Source organism: Embiotoca jacksoni, unplaced genomic scaffold (genome assembly GCF_022577435.1).
Source record: "Embiotoca jacksoni isolate LCO1_2020_lvr unplaced genomic scaffold, fEmbJac1.0.p SCAF_12, whole genome shotgun sequence".
NCBI lineage: Eukaryota > Metazoa > Chordata > Actinopteri > Embiotocidae > Embiotoca > Embiotoca jacksoni.
Window position 1 is genome coordinate 4,684,980 of NW_027185252.1, and position 20,938 is coordinate 4,705,917.

At 44.3% G+C, this 20,938-nt stretch overlaps 1 protein-coding gene across 6 annotated transcripts in view; it reads left to right on the plus strand.

Moving 5' to 3' along the window:
- The first annotated feature begins 699 nt into the window (after positions 1–699).
- Positions 700–20,938, plus strand: part of ccdc88ab (coiled-coil domain containing 88Ab) — a 64,870-nt gene continuing 44,631 nt past the window's right edge. For all 6 annotated transcript variants that reach the window (XR_011177999.1, XR_011178000.1, XM_069144350.1 and 3 more), the window contains exons 1-3: positions 700–1,460; positions 1,580–1,680; positions 12,825–12,933. Coding sequence is in view for 4 of the 6 variants with exons in the window: in XM_069144350.1 (XP_069000451.1) it covers positions 1,398–1,460; positions 1,580–1,680; positions 12,825–12,933 (273 nt within the window). In the remaining 2 variants the exon portion in view is untranslated. The remainder of the gene's footprint in view (positions 1,461–1,579; positions 1,681–12,824; positions 12,934–20,938) is intronic.

Sequence of the window (20,938 nt, forward strand, 5' to 3'; positions counted from 1 at the left end):
TTATTATTATTTTTTACAGTTTTCTGATATCTAATCTATCCAGAAATGATCAAAGAAATAACCGAAAGATTGATTGATTGTGGAGATAATTGTTAGTTGCAGCCCAAATGCGATGCGTTCACAAGAAGAGTGCATCATGTGAGTGTGATGTCACTAATTTCTCTGACTTGACAAAAGATGTTTTTTAACCTCCTCTAAAGTACATTTACAGCCGTCTGTTCGCCACCCACCAGGTGTCAGTAGCCCACCTGCCTCGCTGCCTCTAATGTACTGCATGCTGTAAACGCAGACAATGGATCACCTGCATTTCTACCTGCCAATGAAGAAAAAAAAAAAAAAAAAAGCTTCAACGTGCCAGAACAAAGATACAAATGTGTCTATCAACATTAAAACTGCAAACAAACGTATTCCTCTTAAAAAAAACACAAAAAAAAAACTTTGCTTCTTTCCCAAAATGGTGATAAATTAATTTAACTGAGGCTGCATGACAAAACGTTTTCTAAGAAACATTACTCAGACTCGGAACAACAAAAAAAAAACGTGAGCAGGAAGGGATGCTTTGATCAGTGCCCTACTTTTCAGTTGGAGGAGAGGAGGCGGAGGGAGATGCGGAGGGGAGAGGCAGGGGAGAGGCAGGGAGGCGGGACTCCGTGTCCTCCAGTCATCCTCTCAACTGCTGCTCTCAGTAGTGTGCGGCGTTTGAACGCAGGCAGACGGGAGGAGGAAGAGGAGTCGCCGGCTCAGGAATGACTCCCCCATAAATAAGAGGAGGAAACCGAGCATTTCAAAAGCAGGAGCTGAAACCTCTGGATTTTTTGTTGTTGTTGTTGTTTTGTTTTTGTTCCCCCCGCTCCCCGCCGCCGCACACGCTGGATATTTTTTCCTTTGATTTAGGCGCGTCGGAGGTTATATTTTGGTGAGAGTCCTCTCCTCTGAAATCTTCGCTCCTTCAGCGTTAACCCATACCTGGCTCAGGTCTCATGTAGTCTTACCTTTTTAACGCGTTTGTAGATAGACAGAGAAAACCTTTAACTGAGGTTTATTTTTTTTTAATTATTATTATTATTTATAAACAAAAAATGTGACTCCGTGCCCTCCCCATGAGGTAGCCGAGCCCCGGTCGTTGGCATCTGCAACATCTGGGTCGTGTCGAGAAGATTGTGGATTAACCTTTTTTTTTTTTTCCTTTTTTTTTTTTTTCTTCTTCTTCTTCCTTCCTCCAAGAAACCCCTTTCAGTGGCCTTTAGCCAAAATGAGCGTCGATTTAATTGAATTAACTACATGAGTGGAGTCTGAACAAACAGATATTTCTCCCTCGGAGTGCAAATACTCTCTTTTTTTTGTTTTTTCCCATATCTGCGGAAATAAACGGCGCCAGGAAAAAAAAAAAAAAAAATATGGAAAGCGAGGTTTTCACGCCTGTGCTGGAGCAGTTCATGCTCACGCCTCTGGTCTGCTGGGTAAGCTCCCTAATTAATCATTCACGTGGGACTCGAGCTCCCCTAATTAATCACCTCTTGCGTTTTCTTTAGTGTTTATTGATTCTCTTAACACCTATTTGCATTGTTTTTGTTTTCAGGTGAAGACGGTGGGCCAGCCGACGGTGACCGACGGCACCCAGTTAGCGGAATATATTGAACTCGTGGACGGGATTTACCTGAACGAGATCATGCTGGAGATGTAAGTAATCTAGACACGCATTCAGAAATATGTGTTTCCTGCGTCGGGCAGCGTTGCAGCCAGATAAAAGGCAGGTGAAACCTTCTAAATGTATAAGATATAGCATCCGTTTACACTAGTTAGACGGTCATATATGCAGTTTGCTTCGTAATATAGGCTCCATAGGTGTGGAGGAGGGTTGAAATGATACGGGGGTGTGTGTGTGTGTGGGGGGGGGGGGGGGGGGGGGCTCTCGGTGGGGTCATCCCCTCAGGAGTAAATGAAGCCGCTGCAGCCTCTGTCCAGCACTTGGAATTGTCTGCTGAAGTGAATGTAGGCTGCACACAAAGGGACCCTGTATTGGGGGCAATGACAGGGCTGCACTGTCAGAAGTCTTTGCAGACAGTTATTGTCAGAGTCCACCATCAATCCTTGGTGCACGGGTGCAGCGTGCTGCTCCACAACCTCCAGTTGCTCCGGTTATTTTGTTATTTATTTATTTTTTTTTTTTAGTGCGGTCACACTGCACACACACCGTCATCTGCACACACACACACCGTCATCTGCAGCAGGCTGGAAGACACCCCACCCCGCCCCTGGAAGCTGCAGCACGTTTCCTGCTGTGCTGTAGATTAAACTGGAAATAGTCGCCTTAAGCAGAGGCACGCTGGTTGCAGCAGAGTCAGGATGTAGATTACACAGCGGCGCCGCACAGATGCACCTTTTTTTTGTTTGTTTTTTTTATTCAATTAAAAGGGAAGTAGATGCTTTGGTAGAGTTAGACGGGTTGTGTACAGGAGGAAGCAGAGGCAGTGTGTGTTAAATCCGTCTCATCTTTCCAGTCACCTACTAGTGCATGCGCATCATGCCAGGAGACGGCTTTCCACTCCTTTGTCTGACTCCAGGCTGCTACTTCCCGCTAGCGGGACAATTTTTCACATTTTCCGCTAATGCTCCGCTCTACACTGTCAGCATTTACTCGCCTGTGTGAGGAGCGTTCAACCCAGGCGCCTCCCGCTGGAATTGATTTGCGCTTCTCGAGAGATTATGTGTTGCACTCTCGGAAGATAAATGATCACGTCACCTCACATCAGTGTCTCGTATCCCAACGGTTAGATTGTCAGAATTGTACTGATAAAAGAAAGAAGAAGAAGAAAAAAAAAATCCAAATCCTCCACCCAAATGCTTCTTTGCATTTCAGATTTGAATGTGGTAACCAGTGTGGGTTGTTTTAGAGGGATTGAGCTGTAGCTGCGTCACACGAGGAACTGATTAACCCCACTGGCTGTTTCCTGTCTCTGGATGGTGATTCTCTTCTTCTTCGCCCTGCCTTCTTCTACTGTCCTCGACCTGTCAGTCTAACGAAGCCGCCTATAGCTTCGGGTTCAAACAACCGCCTCCACACCCCTTTCTCCTGCTTGTTTACCTCCTCCAGCTCACGACGCAGAGGTATCGAAACAGGAAGGTGTTTAAGGAAGGCTGTTCTGGGTTCATTTGGGCCGGGGCCGTCTTTTTCCGTTTCCACACGCGGCCTCCTCAAAATAGTGAACAAGTCGGCGGTATTTTCAGAGCGTTTTTTCCCCCTGTGGGACCTTGTGTAGTGGAAAGAAACCGGAAAGGATGTGGATAGGGAGGGAGAGAAGAGGAGTGAGTGATGCAGAAAATGATATGCCAAATACCAAAGATTAAAAAACACTTTCGACTCGAGGGGGGGGGGGGGGAGATACCCAAAGACACAGCAAGTGTGTGGAGAAGACTAATTAAAGCCCCGGTTTGACGTGCCGCACGGCAACTCCTCAGCTGCACACATTAGGACGAAGATGTTTGTCCAGGCACTCGGTGGGATTTCTGTCTGCAAATAAATGGAAAGAGCTGGATGTGAATGTCTTTTTATGGCTGGTTGAACGCTACGAGAGAGAACAGCCAGCTCTGAGCTAAAATGAACGGTGACTGGCTTGGTGATCGCCTGACAGGATGTCGGGGATTGCCAGTCACACACACAGCCCTGTGTGTTTATGTTTATGTGTGTGTGTGTGTGTGTGTCTGCGTGAGCGTGTGTTTTTTTTTTTTCTTTCTGTGCATTTGGTTTTGGACTGAGGCAGCTGTTGGTAGTCATCTTGCCCCAGCCGCCCTCCCACACAAAAGGGCTACAGTACTGGTCAGATGTGATGTTGGTGAGGCTGCTCTTTGTCTGCCTCTGTGCGTTTAAACTCCACGAGTCTCGGCTAAACTGGAATATCATGGTAGTAAAAATGCGTGTCACAGTTGTACATCTACCCTCTGCAGCTGCCGCTGCAGACTTCCGGACAATTGCATTGATCAAAGATGAATGTTTTTTTTTGTTGTTGTTTTTTTTTTGTATTTAAAAAAAAATGTATCTACCGTATTTTTCGGACTATAAGGCGTACTTAAAATCCTTAAATTTTCTCAAAAAATTGACAGTGCGCCTTATAATCCAGCGCACTTTACGTATGGTTACTTGTTGTGCTTATTGATCGATTTTTATGTGGTACAATGCGCTCAAAAATCTGTCGAAATGTGTAAGTACGACTTTGGTAAGGCAACGAAGCCGCTCCGCTCAATGGGTATTCGGAGCATTACGGTACGCCGAGTCGCGACCTGATCGGCCCGGGTAACAGGAATGTAAATGTCTAAACTAAAAGTGCATTCATGTGAGGCAGCCCGCGCCCGGAGTATGCGTTAGCCACAATAAACCAATCAGAGAACAGTATTTAGTACGCTTACCCCCTCCGCTTTTTATACATAATACTTACTGTGCTTCAACATTATATTGCAGTACATTTGTGTGTATGTAAAAGGACTCCAAAAATGGCACCTGTTAAGAGGCATGCTTACGAAGCGGGTTTCAAACTCCCAAGCAATTAGCTGCGCAGCGGAACATGGGAATAGAGCAGCCGCCAAAGAATTCAACATCGATGGATTTTGTGGAAGAGGAATGAATCGATAAGTGAGTGTATTTTTCTGTACCGGTATTTGTTGTTACAACTGAGTTGAATAAAGTTTGATTTACCGGACTGTGTTGTTTTGCTTAATGCGCCTTATAGTCTGAAAACTACGGTAGTTGAAATGGGACATCGGTGTGGAGTAAACGCCCCTCCCCCCCCTCTCTCCTCCCTCCTCCTCCTCCTCCCCCTCTCTCTTATTAAAAGTAGCTTCGAAACCACAGGTGAGTTTCCCCAACCTCTTTTGAAGGGCCGCAGGCGATAACGAACAGCGACTGTATTTGTTTGGCTCCCACAAAATCGCTCTTTGTCTCACTTGTACGCATTTTAGTTTTCTCCTCACCCCCCCCATCCGTTCCGACACCTTACAATATAGTGTAGAAAGTGTTAGTTGGAGGTGTTCTGCTCGCGGTTGATCCAGTCGTGCTAAAAAAAAACAACAAGTCCGCTGGTGTTTGCCTCCAAAAAAAAACGCCACACATAATACTGCGTTAGAAAGTTTAAAGGAAATGTTCTCTCGAGTTGAAAACAAAACTACAAAGATTGTATACATCTATTAGTAGATGGAAACATTCAGCTATGTGCTAAACGTAGTAGTGTTATAATTTGACTGTAAAACACACATATATATATATATCTCACGTATACATCTCATATATGGTCTCACTTGCAGCTAAAGAAACTGGAGCTTTTCTCTGCGGTATCAGTTGTTGGAGGATAAGCCTCGGTGCTGCCGTGTGAACGTCTCTATCCAGCTCTCCGGGAGAGAGAGAGACGTGGCCGAGCGGCTGGCAGCAGTTGTCATCAGAGAGAGAGCGAGAGAGAGACCAGGATTATCTAACGGTTTGGACAGACAACCAGATGGCACCGTGACCCCTCCCCCTCCCCCTGCCCCTCGTGTGACTGACATTACCCAGCCAATTAGACGGCCTCCGTAGTGCTGTCAAACCAATTAGCTTCCCCGCCCAGCAAGAAGGCACCAATTAAATTTTTGTCAGAGTGACAACTGTCCGGTCGAATTCTCCGCTCTCCTGCCAATTGTTCAGACCCGTGGTGTCTCCCGTTGGCCCGTTAACCGTCAACCGGTCAGTCCGTCCTCCAACAGCCCGCCGGGGGACGGAGTTATGCGACCGAGGTAGACGGGCACATTGGGTCGCGTTGTCTTTAAGAACTTTTTTTTTTTTTTTTTTTTTTACACAATGAAAAGTTGTGCAACCCAATTTTAATCCTGAAAATTAGTCCTGAAGAAAGCGTGGAGTATTAAAGCATTTTGGAGGAAGAATGCGGCTACACGCGTTCTACCGGTTCATGTTTCTGTTGGCGTGAATATCCAGACAGATCCGTGCATGTCTGTAGATCTGACGGCTGCACACGCTGCGAATGAGAGCGCGCATGAAGTGAACCGAACTGCCACCTATCGACGGTTTTCAGCTGCGTGTTTTGGCCGCAGACGCCATGCAGGCGAGGTGAAACCTACGGATCGGTTCATATTGAGGGCACATTTAAAAGCCTCTTTCTCTCGTGGCTACGTTTCAGCATAACTCCAGACGACAGGTCGTGCCGTCCTGTCCGCGGCCGGCATCTTTCAATGACAGAATTGGCTTTTCAGCACGTCAAACACTCAGAACCTTGACAGATGTGCTTGTGGAAGAGTTTTCGAGGGGGGGGGGGGGGGGGGCGGCACTAAATGACGCGTGTTAGTTTAAGTCCTGGACTGCTTAATGTTGGCTGTCAACTGGCTTCATTTCATTCTCCAAGTCATTTTTATGGCACCATATGGAGATTACATTATGCTTCTACTTTGCTTTGGTGAGCCTTTTGTTTCTCCGGTAGAATATTCAGAGGTTAGACAGCCATCTGGCAGAGTTTAATGTAGCATCGGGAAGAAAAAAAAAAAAATCAAAAATCCTCATACAAAGAAACATATGTGTCAAAGTGTCTCTACCTTTCATTTCATCATTCCGTTCATAATGATGTACTGCTTTTAAACTGTATCAAGCTCCTGTGTGTTGGAGATGGTTTGATGTCGAAATGAACATTTTAAGACATCTTTTTTACATGGCCCTTTTAGGTCTAATTAACCATAAGACGTGAGGCTTCTTAATGGGATTTATGAAAGATCATTAATATGTCATTTTGAAGAAAATGGGTAAAAAAAAAAACAAAGGAGATTCACATATTTCCGAATTTCAATCATCACTGATGAGACTTGATGAACATTGAACATTTCCAACAATGTTCACAAATGGTCTTTTGAAGATGATATTTCTTCCTTTGCTGGTTTGCTCCCTTGTTTCATTCATCAGATTGGACAGGAGCTTTGATTGGAACAAGGATAATCTGTCATAAATTAATTGTTTGAAGAATTTTTCAAGCAAAAAAAAAAAAAATCGGCGGCCTCGCTTCTTAAATGTGAGGATTAGTTCCTTTTCTTTGTCATGTTAGTGGAATTTCTTAAGCAATTAATGTAGAAAATAATCAGTAGATTCATTCATAATGAAAATTCTAATTTTGATTTCTAAATAAATTATAGTATTATAATTTTTAGCTGCTGCCCCAGATTGAATCATCTTATTTTCTCCCTTGCCTCCATCAACTCATTCGTCTCCTTCATTCTATCATCATTTCCCACCGCCCACCGCATCCTTCCTCCTGCTGGTGTCTTCATCATTTCTGTCCACGCCTCACCTCGGCTCCTCTCGCTCTCCTTTCTTTCTGCTGTTGTTTTTTTTTTTTTTTTTTTTTTTTTTGAGCAGCATGTTTAAGCCTTTGTTGGCTTTCTCCGAGGCGAGTTACAGCAGACATTTTTTGGATTCCAGCTGGAGACGAGAGTGGAGGCAGGCAGATCTGCTGCTGGGGTGTCAGTCAGTCTGTGCGCTTCCCCCACTGCTTCTGCCCAGACTGGGGAGAGTAGGAGGAGGGGGGAGAGGGGGGGGGGGGGGAGAGGGTTGAGCGTAAAGTTGGACATTAATCTCGCCGCACTCGTAATCATCTTCGTGCCGCGCCATTCCCTCTGCGTCTCTCGCGCAGGAAGATGCGTATCATGCGAGGCAGGAAACGGCAGCTGTGACCTTGAGAGGACAAAACTTTAACAAGGCTGTGTTAATGTGGGGCGCTCGGAACCAAGGGCACGTTTTACTCCACGGGGGCCGCTGGGGGAGTTTAGCTGCACATTTTCTCTTAGTTTCTCAGTTCTAGCAATGCAAAAAAAAAAAAAAAAAAATCTGATTTGAAGTTTTGTTGACACTTGAAGCCAATGCATCCTCATATTTCTGTGAATTTCAGAAAATTAAACTGTCGATTGTGCTTTCATTTGACTATAAATGAATCACAGCTTTTCACAATTTAGCATTGTATTTTTGGATGCACTGGTATTCATTCATTTATTTACCTTCATTTCAAATTTCCATTTAGACCTGCTTTATATGTGATTGAAACGTATCTGCTTCCATTTCCTGGGTTAATTTGCTGCTGCTGATGTTTCATGTAAACGCAACACTTCCTCCACCTGTTTCACATTTCTAGTCCTTGAGTGGCTCGGGTGACAAAAAAATCCCATCTGTCCCCCTGGAAGATTTCTGCCGTGAAACATCTGCAGGAAGTCTTGAGTTTCATGACCAGCAGCTTAACACTGGGAATTAACAGCAACGTAGAAATAATCGTTGACCGGGTGCAATATTTGTTCCAAAGAGGAGCTCGGAGCAGCAGATTAGTGAGTGAAGCATGATGGCGCACCGAAGGAGTTGTGCGCTCCGCTTTTGGCCTGTGAGACACAACATTTTTTGTGTTGAAGTGCTTGTAAAATACTCAGATCACTTCCAGCTTGGCAGGAATGAGTTTATAGGCAGAGGAGAGGAATGAGAAGAGGCCCCGTGGAAACAGAAAGACAAAGAGTAGAGCCGCGAAAAGCCAAGTCAAGGAAACAGGGTGATGAGAGCCAAATACCGATGGTCACATCCTCACTGGGCTGTTTATGTGGTGGAGTTCCCATGAGAAAAGGGGGGAGATGGTTGAGGGGTGGGGGGGGGGAATCTAAGAGTTGCAGTTGATGCTATTACAAGCATATCTTTTTTTTTTTTTTTTTTTTTAATGGTCTGTAATAATATAATCTGCATTTACTGCCCTAATGTGGAAGTATAAAGGACGGTGCGGTGACATGTGAAGCCCTGAGGTCACTGGTCGGTTCTTCATTAGTTTGAGACTAATCGAATTTGTAAAGATACTTTTTAGCTCCCGTTTCTGCTTTTCTGTATATTTTTTTTTTTTTTTTCGGTCAGTGTGTTGACGTTCGCTCCAGTATAACGGGATTAAAGCAGCTGTCTAGTTAGCGTGCAATGAGACTACTCGGCACACCAATAGTTCTCTATATAATTCCAGTTGTCCTACCAGCTAATCGGAAACTTCACTAACAAAAAAAACAACCTTGTTTGTGTTTCTACAACGCATATAAAATGTTCTGAAAGTATTCCCACGCTCGGGTCATGACTCATAAATACTGCCGCTGCGTGTCGGTTTTAATTTGTAAATCGGACTTAGATTTAACCTGAACTGAGCTGGTAACCTGCTAATAAGCGCTCATACCGCAGATTTCTTTCCTCCTACTGTGTGCGCCTCCTGTGTGTTTGTGTTCCCTCTCTCACATGGAGGCACAAACACACACTCCCCCGCTGTGTTTGGACAGTACCGCTCATAAGCTCTATCTCCAACACGTGGCCAAATGCAGCCTGCCTTCTTCTCTTTGTGCGTGTGCATTTAGCCTGCTTGCTGCATTTCTCTCTGTGTGTGTGTTTGTGTGTGTGTGTGTGTGTGTGTGTGTGTGTGTTTGTGTGTGTGTGTGTGTGTGTGTGTGTGTGTGTGGGCATGTGCCTGGCTACCCACGCTGACTGTAATGTAGCCTGTCATATATAGGTTAGCACTGCTCCCTAACCTATCCAGCCAATCAAAGGCAGCCGATGAGAGGAGAAAGCCCAGTGGCCCCCGGCTGTACATCGGGCCGCAGCGCCGATCGACGGCACCGATGGACCGGCTTATTGACTGGCCGTCTGGCCGACTTGCTGACTAGTTGTCTGTCCTGTTGGCTGTTGAGCTGGCTTTACCTGTCTATCGCTAATCTATTTGTCTATTTGAAGTCTTAGGTTTACTGTATCAGCAGGGGGGTGGGGTCGGGGTGGGGGGTGGGGGTGGAGGACTACTGTTGCTGTTTTAAGTCGCTGTATTTATTCGCCTGCTGATCCTCAGGGGTGTCGGCCCTTCCCCGCTTGTACGTGTGGCGTCAGAGATGGCTGCATCGTGTGGCGTTGTTGTTGTGGCCGCCATGTTCTCCGCTGACTGTGATGATGACGCTGGACGAATGTGTGAATGGGAAACTCTTTTCTTGCTTCTTTTTTTTTTTTTTTTTTTTTTCTCTCCCACCACCCTCCTCGCCCTGACAGGATTACAGCCCTCTTTAATTAATGTGTTAAATAGACCCCCTACTGTGGACCTCGAATGGGTGTGTGTGTGTGTGTGTGTGTGCGTGTGTGTGCGTGCGCGCCAGGGGGAGATGGGGTGGTCACATGACTGTTCATTTAGACCAGTATTAAAAAAAAAAAAAGAGCTCTATGTCCGCCTGATTAGCACGTGTGTGTGTGTGTGTGTGTGTGTGTGTGTGTGTGTGTGTGTGTGTCTCAGGGTGGAGGCTGATCAAAAGGCTAATTAACACATCCACACTGCAGCCAGTTGACCTAACAGACGAGCTTTTTCATTTAAAACCAGGAATTTTCTCTATTTTCTTTGCATAACAATATCTATTGTGCTTTATTCAATTGTGGATTTTTAGAGTAAAGCTAAAATGACGGTTGGGAACTCTGCATGTGTATCTTCCTCTTGGTACGGCTTGATTTACGTGAAATAGACATATTGTTATATTGTTTACTGTTTATTAAATCACTGTCCGTAGAAACAGAGCAGCAGGATTGTAAAGTGATTAGGAGGATGCAACCATTCAACCAGAAGTCCCCTTTGACTGCGAGCTGAACGTCATTGAAGCAAAATACATCGCTCACCTTTGACCTCGTCTTTCCGGGGGGGGGGGGGGGGGGGGGGGAGATTATATCCCGCCTCTTGTGTAATTTCACGATTATTTAGCTGCATACACAGACATGGCTGCGCTGTTCTCCATTTCAAGAATGCAGATACAGGCATGCACACACATGCGTGATATGATGCGCTACACACTGCATGCATGCATTCATAAGCCCCTTCCCCCTCCCCTCCCCTCCTCCTCAGGTCTTGTTGACCCTCTTATATAGGTCACTGGATGTACACGCTCTGAAGTCCGGAGTGTGTATCATGAAACCATTGAGCTGCGCTTTGACATTGCCGATGGAAGGCTGTGAAAATATGAAGTGTTGTTTTCCTCGACGATCACAGGTCAAATATCTGTAATTAATTGCAGAAATATGATTTTTAGGGTTTGATGGATTTTGCTTTGAAGCTAAAAAAAAAAAAAAAAAAAAATGACACGGATTGTGAAAATGTGCTGTTCCCGAGCAAATTACTATAAAGTTGCATTTGTCTCTGAACAGTGAAATGCACATTTCAATTCTGTAACAATATATTAGAATAGATAAAAGTGTTGTTTCTATTGATATCTTTATTATTTAATCATTAATTCATTCACAATTGTGTTTCCTTTGAACATGGCTGTAAGACTTTCTGGCTTTGGGTGTGGTGATGCTCCTCGTGTTTACTGAGCTGTAACGTTAATACTGCTAATTGTTAGATATTTCTTTATTCACGTCAGCTGAGGAGACAGCCGGCCCCGCACACTGTTGTATTGTTGTCAGTTGTGGTAGCTGGGAAACGTCACATGTACACAAACAGCAGAAATCTGTAATCATCTCTAATACATGAGAAAAATTGGCAAACATTTGTCGGGGCATTGAGTGGGAGATTAGAAAACTACTGGTGGGTTTTGCTGAAGGACATTAATTATGTGCTGCCAATGTTTAGAAATCTAGTCAAATGAGATTAAAAAAAAAAAAAGAATTCAGCTGCCAAATAAACAGAGTTTAAAGTTCTTCATTGAGGCTTTCTCACAGTTGAGCTGCCGCAGTCTCGGTCAACACAGGAAAATGTTCAAACCAGAACAATTGAATTGAAAAGAGTTGACTGTATTGTAAACATAAAACGCACACAGATGCATAGGTATAGGTGTAAAGTATGACAGCAAAGGGCTCCTCTGCTGCTCGGTGAAGTTCTGCTCTAAGGTTGCTGCCTTGTCGCCGCTTCGCTTCTGTGAGTCTAGGAAGCTGGAATTCCCCCCAGGGGATCCGCAGATATCACATTAGGTCCACAGGTCTTGCATAGCATCAGTGCGTTTAACCTTTAACTTGCCATTTCAACAAGCTTTTCATCGATCATTAGTCGTGCCGTCGCTGAACTTCACAGGCGAAACATAGGAAAGTGATCAGCTGTTAAACGATGCGTCGTACTGACAGATAGCCGGCATGTCAAACATTCCACAGACGGGCACAGAGACAAACTACTCAAATGATCTACCAAATAGTTTGAAGAAGGAATGAGGTGAGATGAGGTTTGGTATTCTGAAGGTAATTCCCAGATATGCAGATGGTTCATTGTTGAGCTGTTGAAGAGGCGGTGCTCTGAGAGCGTGAGGAATTTCGGAGGCTCACTGAAACATGTTGACACCCGTGATAACGTCAGTGGTCGTGCACGCTCCTTTTCAACATCCCACGGGCGACTCTCAGCCGCATAAAGACGCAGATAGCACTAAGGAGGTACTTCTTCTATTTAATTGAGACAGATGAGGGCAGACAAACGGTACGCTACCTCGTTGTTGCCTTAAAAAGTAAACGCCGCGTGGAGGCATTTCAATTTTGTTTATGTCGGCAATAAATTTAATTTGAAGGCTGGAGACGTTCCTGGTGCCAACAGATCGAAAGGGCGTCATTTTTATTTGTCTTCTAATGTGTCTGTGGTTCCTTTGGCACGTCGATGTCACTGGGCCTCCTTTAACAGGAGTCTGCTGTCACTGTGGTGCGAATGTTTCTGGCTCAACACACACCGGCTCCATCACACACAGCAACATGGTGTCAAACTGAAACATGCCGTCGGTATTTCAAACAATCCAGTGACACACTCCTGTAAACGATGATTTTAAAATGTGATGATTATTAAATATTTAATTTTCCCCTGCAGAAATCCGAAGGCCACCGTGCAGCGGACCAACAAGAAAGTGAACAATGACCCGACACTGCGCATCCAGAACCTTTCTATTCTCACCAGGCAGATTAAAGCCTACTATCAGGTCAGATTTCTCTTCTTTTTTTCATTCTTTTTTTTTTTTGCTCGATCATAAGTGAACAGTGTCCACGTTGAGGTGAAGGTTAGGACGTAGCTGCGGTCCTAAACTGTTCCCATGTTCTCTTCTGCCTCTGTAGGGGTGGTACTCATTCAAATGACGGGTTTTTACCACCGAAATTACAGTTTAAAAATATAATCAGAATTGGCTTTAACTCGCACAAGCCCATGCCACATAAACACCGAGCTGTATAAACAGAGATGTGCGTGCATGTGTGCGTGTGCGTGATGTGGTAACATGGTAACATGACCCCCATGCAGACATCAAATAAGGTGCAGTAAATACAAAGAGACATCAGGAATGTAGAACACACTGATGTGGTTATACATCTTCTTCCTCCTCTGATGAATGTTTCCTATTTATTTATTGATTCATTTGGTTCCTTCTTTTTTTTTTTTTTTTTATCTCAAAACTATGAATGTGCCGGCTTGACATCCTGTTCTGGACTCAGTTTGTCCCAGACAGAGCACACAGAACTCCCCGTATGCCGACAAGCGTCGGTCCGAGATGTGAAGGTGATATAAGCGCACACGTGGCGAAGTTTAATCTCGTGTTCAGTCCGTGTTTACAGCCGAGCACGTTATCATCTCATCAGGCCCTGAAACATGTCGCTTCCTGTTCTCGCCACGGTTGATGACTACTTGGACCAGAAGGAAATAATTAAAACTTCCCGTTCATATAATGAGCTAAGTAGCAGCAGCAGAGGAAAGATGAGAGGAGGGGTTCCTTGATGTCGAGATAATCAGAAAGAAAGCAGCCACACGCACACGCAGCGCTTCCAGGCATGTTCGGTGCACCGATCACAACTGGAAAGCTGTGAACGCAGGTTAACATCGCGCTGATACATTCGCACATAATCGATCTTGATCTTCTCCGGACCGCTTTGCACATATCGGACACCACGTGGGTGATTCGCCTGTGTCTTAAACAACTTGATTTGCAGCCCGTAGTGGAGGCCGGATGCCAAATAGTCTTCTATCATCCATCTGTCTCTGTGGCTGAGTGTAAAATTGTACTTCTTTTTTTTTTTCCTTCTTATCAGTGCTCATAATTTCTCACAGATGATTTCAAACATGAAAGATGGTGGTAATACAGAGTATCAGTTTCATTTTGATGTGGATATATGAATCCACCTGCATACATTTTAGATGCAGTTTTTTTTTGGTATGACTTGAGATCCTGAACTCTAACTGACCCCTTGCAAATGCACCTCGGGCTTCAAATAGCGAAACCGAAGCCTGGCTGCGTGAACGGTCCGAGTCTCCACACAAACGAGAAGCCGTGGCAGGACGCCGTTACAGTTGTGCAGTTCTTTGCCTTCATCATGTTTTCGTTCTCACGCAGCATTGCTTCAAATCCCACAGTCGGTCCTTTACCGTGTGCAACCGTTATGCCAATTGTGAAACCTGCAAGCTTCGCAAATCCAAACAATCCAGAGAGAATATGATTCACTGCTGCAACCGTGTCTGATCTGTGTTTATGATAACCGGGAGTTTGGCGCGACTCGGTGTGCTGTTGCGACAGCGCGGTGACTTCAGGAATGTCATCACGGCCGAGCAGCAGCGCTGACAGAAACACCGATTTTAAACACTTCAGATTTAACACGGTGAGCCATCTTGTTGTTGGCTGTGGCTGCACAAAGCCTGTTGAACGAAACCTTTCACATAATTTGTAGTATTTCCATTTAAATTCTTTTACATTTTTTTTAAAGCATGAAATCGAGAATAAATCATTTAAACGGTAAGATACCTTTCAGCTGAACGTCATGACGTTTTCTCTGTAATTCTGTTGGAATGAATCTCAGCAGGCCTTAATATTGTTTTTATTTATTTAGATTGTTTATTAATCTGCTGCCTGTATGTCTCAAGTCCCATTTTTAATTTAGACATTAGTAAATTAGTGAATTGCTTTGGTACGTCATTAATTAGCTGCCTTGTTTCTGAACATCCTGTTAATCACCCCTCAGTCATCTTATTTAAACAGGCAGCCTATTGTGTAGACTTCAACATTTATAAGCCGAGAAAAGCTCCGCTACTCCTCCTCAAATGGCCGGCCTGTCACAAGACTCGGTGTTTGGGTCAGCTGAGGGTTAAGTAGTGACCAGGACAGTCTGTGGATGATGAGATGATGGGCAGGGTTAAGGACAATACCCGGGGGCGACATGGGTAACTCTGTTAGCCCCCGTATTTTTAACGTTCTGCATTTTGGTTCGTTAACGCCATAATATCAGGCTTCTTTTAGGAGGCAACTTTCAAAATAATAAGCGATTAACGATTGTAAACTTAAATCTCGTCTATCTTTGAATTTTGCCGTTTACGTTTAGCTGCGTTTTTAGTCCCGTTTAAAGTCGTACACCTGGTCAGCAGATTTAATAACGTCTTAAAAACGTACTGAATTAAATTCAGATGAATGGCCAACTTTTTTGACCAATTATTAATTTAAATTCCTTCCTTCTTTTCTGAAAAACGTGTCCTCTTCTGGGATGAATAATTAGTTGATCGTTCGACATGGTGATTCTCTGACTTCCTGCTCGATTACATGGAAGCAGGTCGACGAACGCGGCTGAACGGGCGTTGTTTTGTTTTGTGTACACACTGCCGTGTGGTTTTAGCTTCAGGTGGACATTGTACGCCAACAAAGAAACCGTTGTTGGTCGACGTTGTTTGATTAATCTTCCCTATTTGTCAGAGCGTCGCTCTGTTGACCTCCTCGTCACGCCATTGTTCAGCCGCTGGTGTCTGCAGGCTCAGACTCGGAGACCACCTACAGGTTTAATCCCTCATAGTGGCCTGTTGTCCTCGCTGTGTGCCCCGTGATGGCCTTTTAGGGACTTAACTGACCACCAAAGGGTTCCTTGTAAAATGCATTTGCCCGTTTTAATTGGACATTTTAATCCATATTTTAGACTGAAGCCAGGCTGCGTGACTCACTATGTCATTAGAACCTATTAAGGTGAGACTCACTTTGTTTGCTACTTTTTTGTACGTTTGATTGGTAATTGGTGATCGGTCTTTTTACTATATCAGATATGCCTTTCACTGTATGGCATGTGCAATAATTGTAGCAGGGAAATACATTTCGAAAGGGCAAATTTAGAGATTAAATCTGGTCTGAAGTTGGCCAAGATCCAAAATGCAGGAGCTCTAAGGATGAGAAACCGTAAGATGATACAAACTGTCCGCTCTTTGGCGATAAGGCTGCGGACGAAAACACGAGTACTACGAAGCAGACACGCATGAATTCGTGCAGTTTTGCCCCGTCATGCATGTGTTCAGCCTCCCGACAACACGCGTGCAGCCGTTGTTCTTGTTTTGGCTCTGAACTGCAGCTCGCTGCATCGGAAATGAAACGGTGAGTTAAAGATGAAAGTATTGACTGTCAGCTTTTAGGCGAGGGTGTTAACACCTCCATATCTGTTGAACGTTGTGGGAGTTATGGCTTCTTCTTTTTTTTTTTTTTTAATCTATAAATGTGCGAGTGTCCTACTCTGTTTTCCCAATTTAGCTCTTCAACCTCTGTCACAGTTTCGGAGCCAAAACAGCGGAAAATGTGTCACTGTCTGAATTCCTTATGGAAAAATGGCTTTGATTTTTGCTTTATGTGCTGGTCACCGTTCCCCGTGATTGTTTTCTCGCTTACCGGTTTCACGTTTCTGCAGACCTTTGGATGAAGACGGTACCATTCATGTCTCAGGCTGATGGAGTTACCAGGTTTTCAGTTCACTGTGCTGCTGAGCAGACTTGAAGTGAGTTGAAGCCTTGTACGGTTGGATGCTTCCTGCGAATCGATAAAACGATCTCACTGTTTGAACTCGCACTTTTAATTCAATTCGATAAAGTGTTTTTTCAGGTCAGAATCTGTTAGAAACAATCTCAAACGTTTGGTCCGCTCGTTGGACAGAAGGCAGACAACTCAATAGGTGATTCATGATCTGACGTTAATGCAGCGATGCTTTCTAAACACCCGTGCACTGATGTGTTGTCTCCTCCTGTAAAAGCTTTATATTTCGCGTCCGGAAGGAAGGAAAGGACTTTATTAGATTTGAGCCTCTGCTGACTCGACAAAAGATCTTCTGGTGTCGAGACTAAACTAATTTATTAACCTCGTTTTATAGCATTAAAGCCAGACAGTTGTGGATTCTTCCTGGGACTTTCCTTTGTCCCTCCCCCCTCCCCTCCCGTCCCCCCCTTCCCTCACCCCCGTGGCCTCTGTGTGAGATGTAATCCAAGGAGCGTGTGTGCAGAGGCTGCGAGAAGTGTGTCGCTCAACAAGGAGCTCAATAATGATGGTTTTCATTTCTGGGGCTCACGTTGAGCTCAGTTTGTGTCGGAGTTTCTGCGTTCAAAGTCTCCATCATCGTTCTGCCAGAGTAGATTGTGTAGGAGGAGGTCGACGTCTAGACGGTCTTCCACTATGATTTGTAGAATCTGGTGAACACATCGAGGCTGAACTGTAAGCACGTGTGCGCTCGTCCGTGTGAATGTAGTTTTTCATGTTCAACAGAAGCTGGCGCAGTGATTGCTGCAACATATTTTCGAACAGTGAGAGAAAGGGAAGTTTTCCTGCTAGCAATTATTGCATTGCTGTTTTTGTGGGATGTTGACTTTTCTGGTTACTCAGTCATTTCTGAGCAGCGGAGTCCACTGAAGGTTTCATTGCTCTGGTGGTCAGTCCAAATATATGCAGGGCCTCTTTTTAATTTAGTGGCCTTGGTTTGGCATCCTGAAGCGGGCTGTAACGTGGAGCCGATGCCAGCCGAACTCAATTCTTTGTGCTTTTACTGGATTTTCTCAAAGCCCGCTAAGTGAATCCCTTTATCCTGGTTTATAAACATCAGGCCCGGAGAGCATCTGGCGTCATTCAGTGTCAAAACGGATCAGTCGGACTGATGGGAGCGGGGAAAATATGATTCTTAGTTGTTTACAAAAACGTGTCAACTGTGGTGGACGTAATCAAATAAATGTTTGGCTGATTTGCACAGAAATGTGTTTCTCTGCTCCCATCCTTAAAGCGTTAGAAATTACTTTAGAAAATAAGAGCACCTCTGTCCTCTGTGTGCCACTGCTTTGGTATGGGGTATAGGGTGTGGCGTGAAGGCCGGTAGCTCTGTTTTGACGGTTTGAAGGGAAACATAGGCCACCATTCATACGCAGGGTGCCTGGCACCAGACCTCTGTGAGGCTCTTTGGTATATTTCCCAGTAATGTAGGTTATCAGACCTTCTTTTTCGTGTGATATTGGTTATCATCTGCAGACCAGAGACCAGCCTGAGAATATTTTCATTCCCCTTGGGCACACCGAGAGGACGTTTCACAGTCCCTTTGGCCACTTTCTCCCGCATCCTGTCTTTCGCGCTTGTTTTAAAATGAGCATTCAATGTTGGAATTTGTAATCCAGATGTTTATCGGTCTGCCGGCATTAAACCTGAACAAGCATGAAACCTCAAGATAAGTTCACTGCCTTGACTCTTGCCAGTCTGTGTGAACGTATGTGCTTAATTATTAACATCAAGCTTTTCTCCTCACCTGCTGTCTGAATCACGATCTATTATCACGCGTTATACGCCATTTTCCTCAAAGTGTTCTGCCGGGAATCCGGTGACTTCCCCGTGTTGGATTGGCGCACAAGAGGCCGGCTTTATTTCTTGTTGACCTAAAGCCTCACAAAGATGATGTTTTACTGTAGCAGACAAACACTAACACGCATCCAGGACAAAGTTTCACCATGAATCATGTGCAGACATGAATACAGTCTGCTGCGACTGGAGCGACGGAAAATAGTTTTTCTTGTTGACTCCATCAAAAATAAAGAAATATTTTCCCATCCTTGTTATTACAGATTTTTGCATCGAGACAGTGTTTTATTTTTTATTTTGTATTGATTGCCTTCCAGTGAAACTAAATCAAAATGTATAAATACATTCTTTGTTTTGTTTTATACAAGTCTGAAATACCCCACTGCTCCATTCAGCATCAGTCATGAGCGAATCAGTTTATTAGGGCATGTGCTTGCAGCCGCAGGCTAAATGTGTGTTGTCATGCAGACTCGCATGCTAGCTCATCTGAATATCCTGCTGACGGTGTTAGCTTTCTGGCTAGGTTTTTATAAACACTCACACAGGTAGTGGGCAGTCAGACATCACTTCGGGGACTATAAATCAGTCTAGAGGTGATTCACATCGATCTGTCTGGCTCACAAACGTCAAGCTTTTAAGCTTCATTTCCTTGTTCTGTTCCTAAAACTTTATCCTTGCTTAATGAAAGACAGATTGAAGAGCCGCTTAAAAACGACAACTTCCACACATCATTATTGATTCCCCAAATCAAAATTTGACTATATTAATAAGAGCTATCATGTCATCATATACTTAATTGTGCACCGTTGCTAAAAGTAGTCGTCGTTACTTTTTTCTTGTTAAGTTGAGCAGATGCAACAACCGCAAACTGAATATAACAGATTAAAGTAGAGTCGGTCGAACACGCTCAGTTCAAGTGAAATTGATTTACAAAAAAAAAAAAAAAAAAAAATCATCTTGCTGTGGTGCAGATTTTTCTGGTTTCATCATTCATGTTTCTTTTGTACTTTTCTTGATCTGAAACAAGGGACACATTCTAGTAAATGTCATTCAAGTGTCACTTCTTGCTGCTGGCTTTCTAATCAGCGACTTACTGTAAACACACAGTCGCTTATCTTGAGAGTCATATGTGGTGTTTTTTAAGATGTTAATGTTGAGCGTTGTTCCCTTTTTACACCCAGAACCGCTCACCGGTCACGTCATGTAATCACAGCCTTGAGTGGGAAGTGATCACGGCCTAACCAAAATAACGCCGTGTTCTCGTATGTGCGCACACGTGTCTGCAAGCAGTTTCTTTGTGCATGTCGCCTTGTGAGGCAGAGCACATGTGAAGGGGAATTTGTGGCAGATATGGTGTAGAATAGGTTCCCATATGCTGAAAGGGAGCTATTTTTAGGCTCGAGCAGCGCTGCTGCGTTACGTGGGAGAGGGGGAAGCTAGAAAACTGGGTTCTGCTTTTCCATGACTAAACTGGAGCAACTATCTGCGGGAGTCACAGCTCTGTTTAAAAAAATAAATGAAAAAAGGTCAAATTATTATTTTTTTTCTAATATTCAAACACGAAACGGTTTTGAAGGTGTTCGTACCGTCTTAACTGAGCAGTCGCACCTTTTATATTTCAAAATGTCAAAGAAAGGAAGCCTACTTTTCCTCCAACCTCCCAAACATCCAATCCGGCAGCAACACATCGACTTTAAACCGTCACTGCAAAATCCAATTATCACAACTGCTCTGCAAATGTTGCTGCTACGAAGCCTTTCAGTAAATTAAACCGGATTGCAAACAGCCGATTAAGAAAAAAAACAACAACAATCAAGCTTCATTTAAGTGACGCATTAAAGATAACTGCATTGATTTTAAACTGTGTGAACTTTAACAGCCAGTGTGAAGCAGAGCCCTCTGGGGTGATGGGGGAGGGAAGGGGGGGTGAGGGCGGAGGGGTCGGGCTTCCCTCCGACCCACCTGCCTCCACCTTTGGGACGAGCAGCAGGATCGGCTCGTCCGCTCGCTGCGCCTCGGGCGGGGGCTCTGTTTGTAAAAAGCACTCTAGCTGATAGATAACAGCAAAGAACAAAAGAAACGGGGCACTAATGGCGCGTTTTCTCCTCCTCCTCCTCCTCCTCCTCATGTAAGCGATGATCTGTCCATCTGGCCAGCAGGACACTCTTGACTGCTCTTCCTTTCAGTGCAGTTTTTATGACCAAGAGCAACTGTTGATTTCTGGGTTTTTTTCAGTTCAAATTAGCTGTTGCACATTGGCTTTGTTTCACTTCTTTTTTTTTTAATGAAATTTGCATGTGACCAGAATTTAGGTGTTAATTATTGTTATCAATTCATGCCTTTTTAACTCTCTCTTGTTGTTCTGCAGGGCTTCACT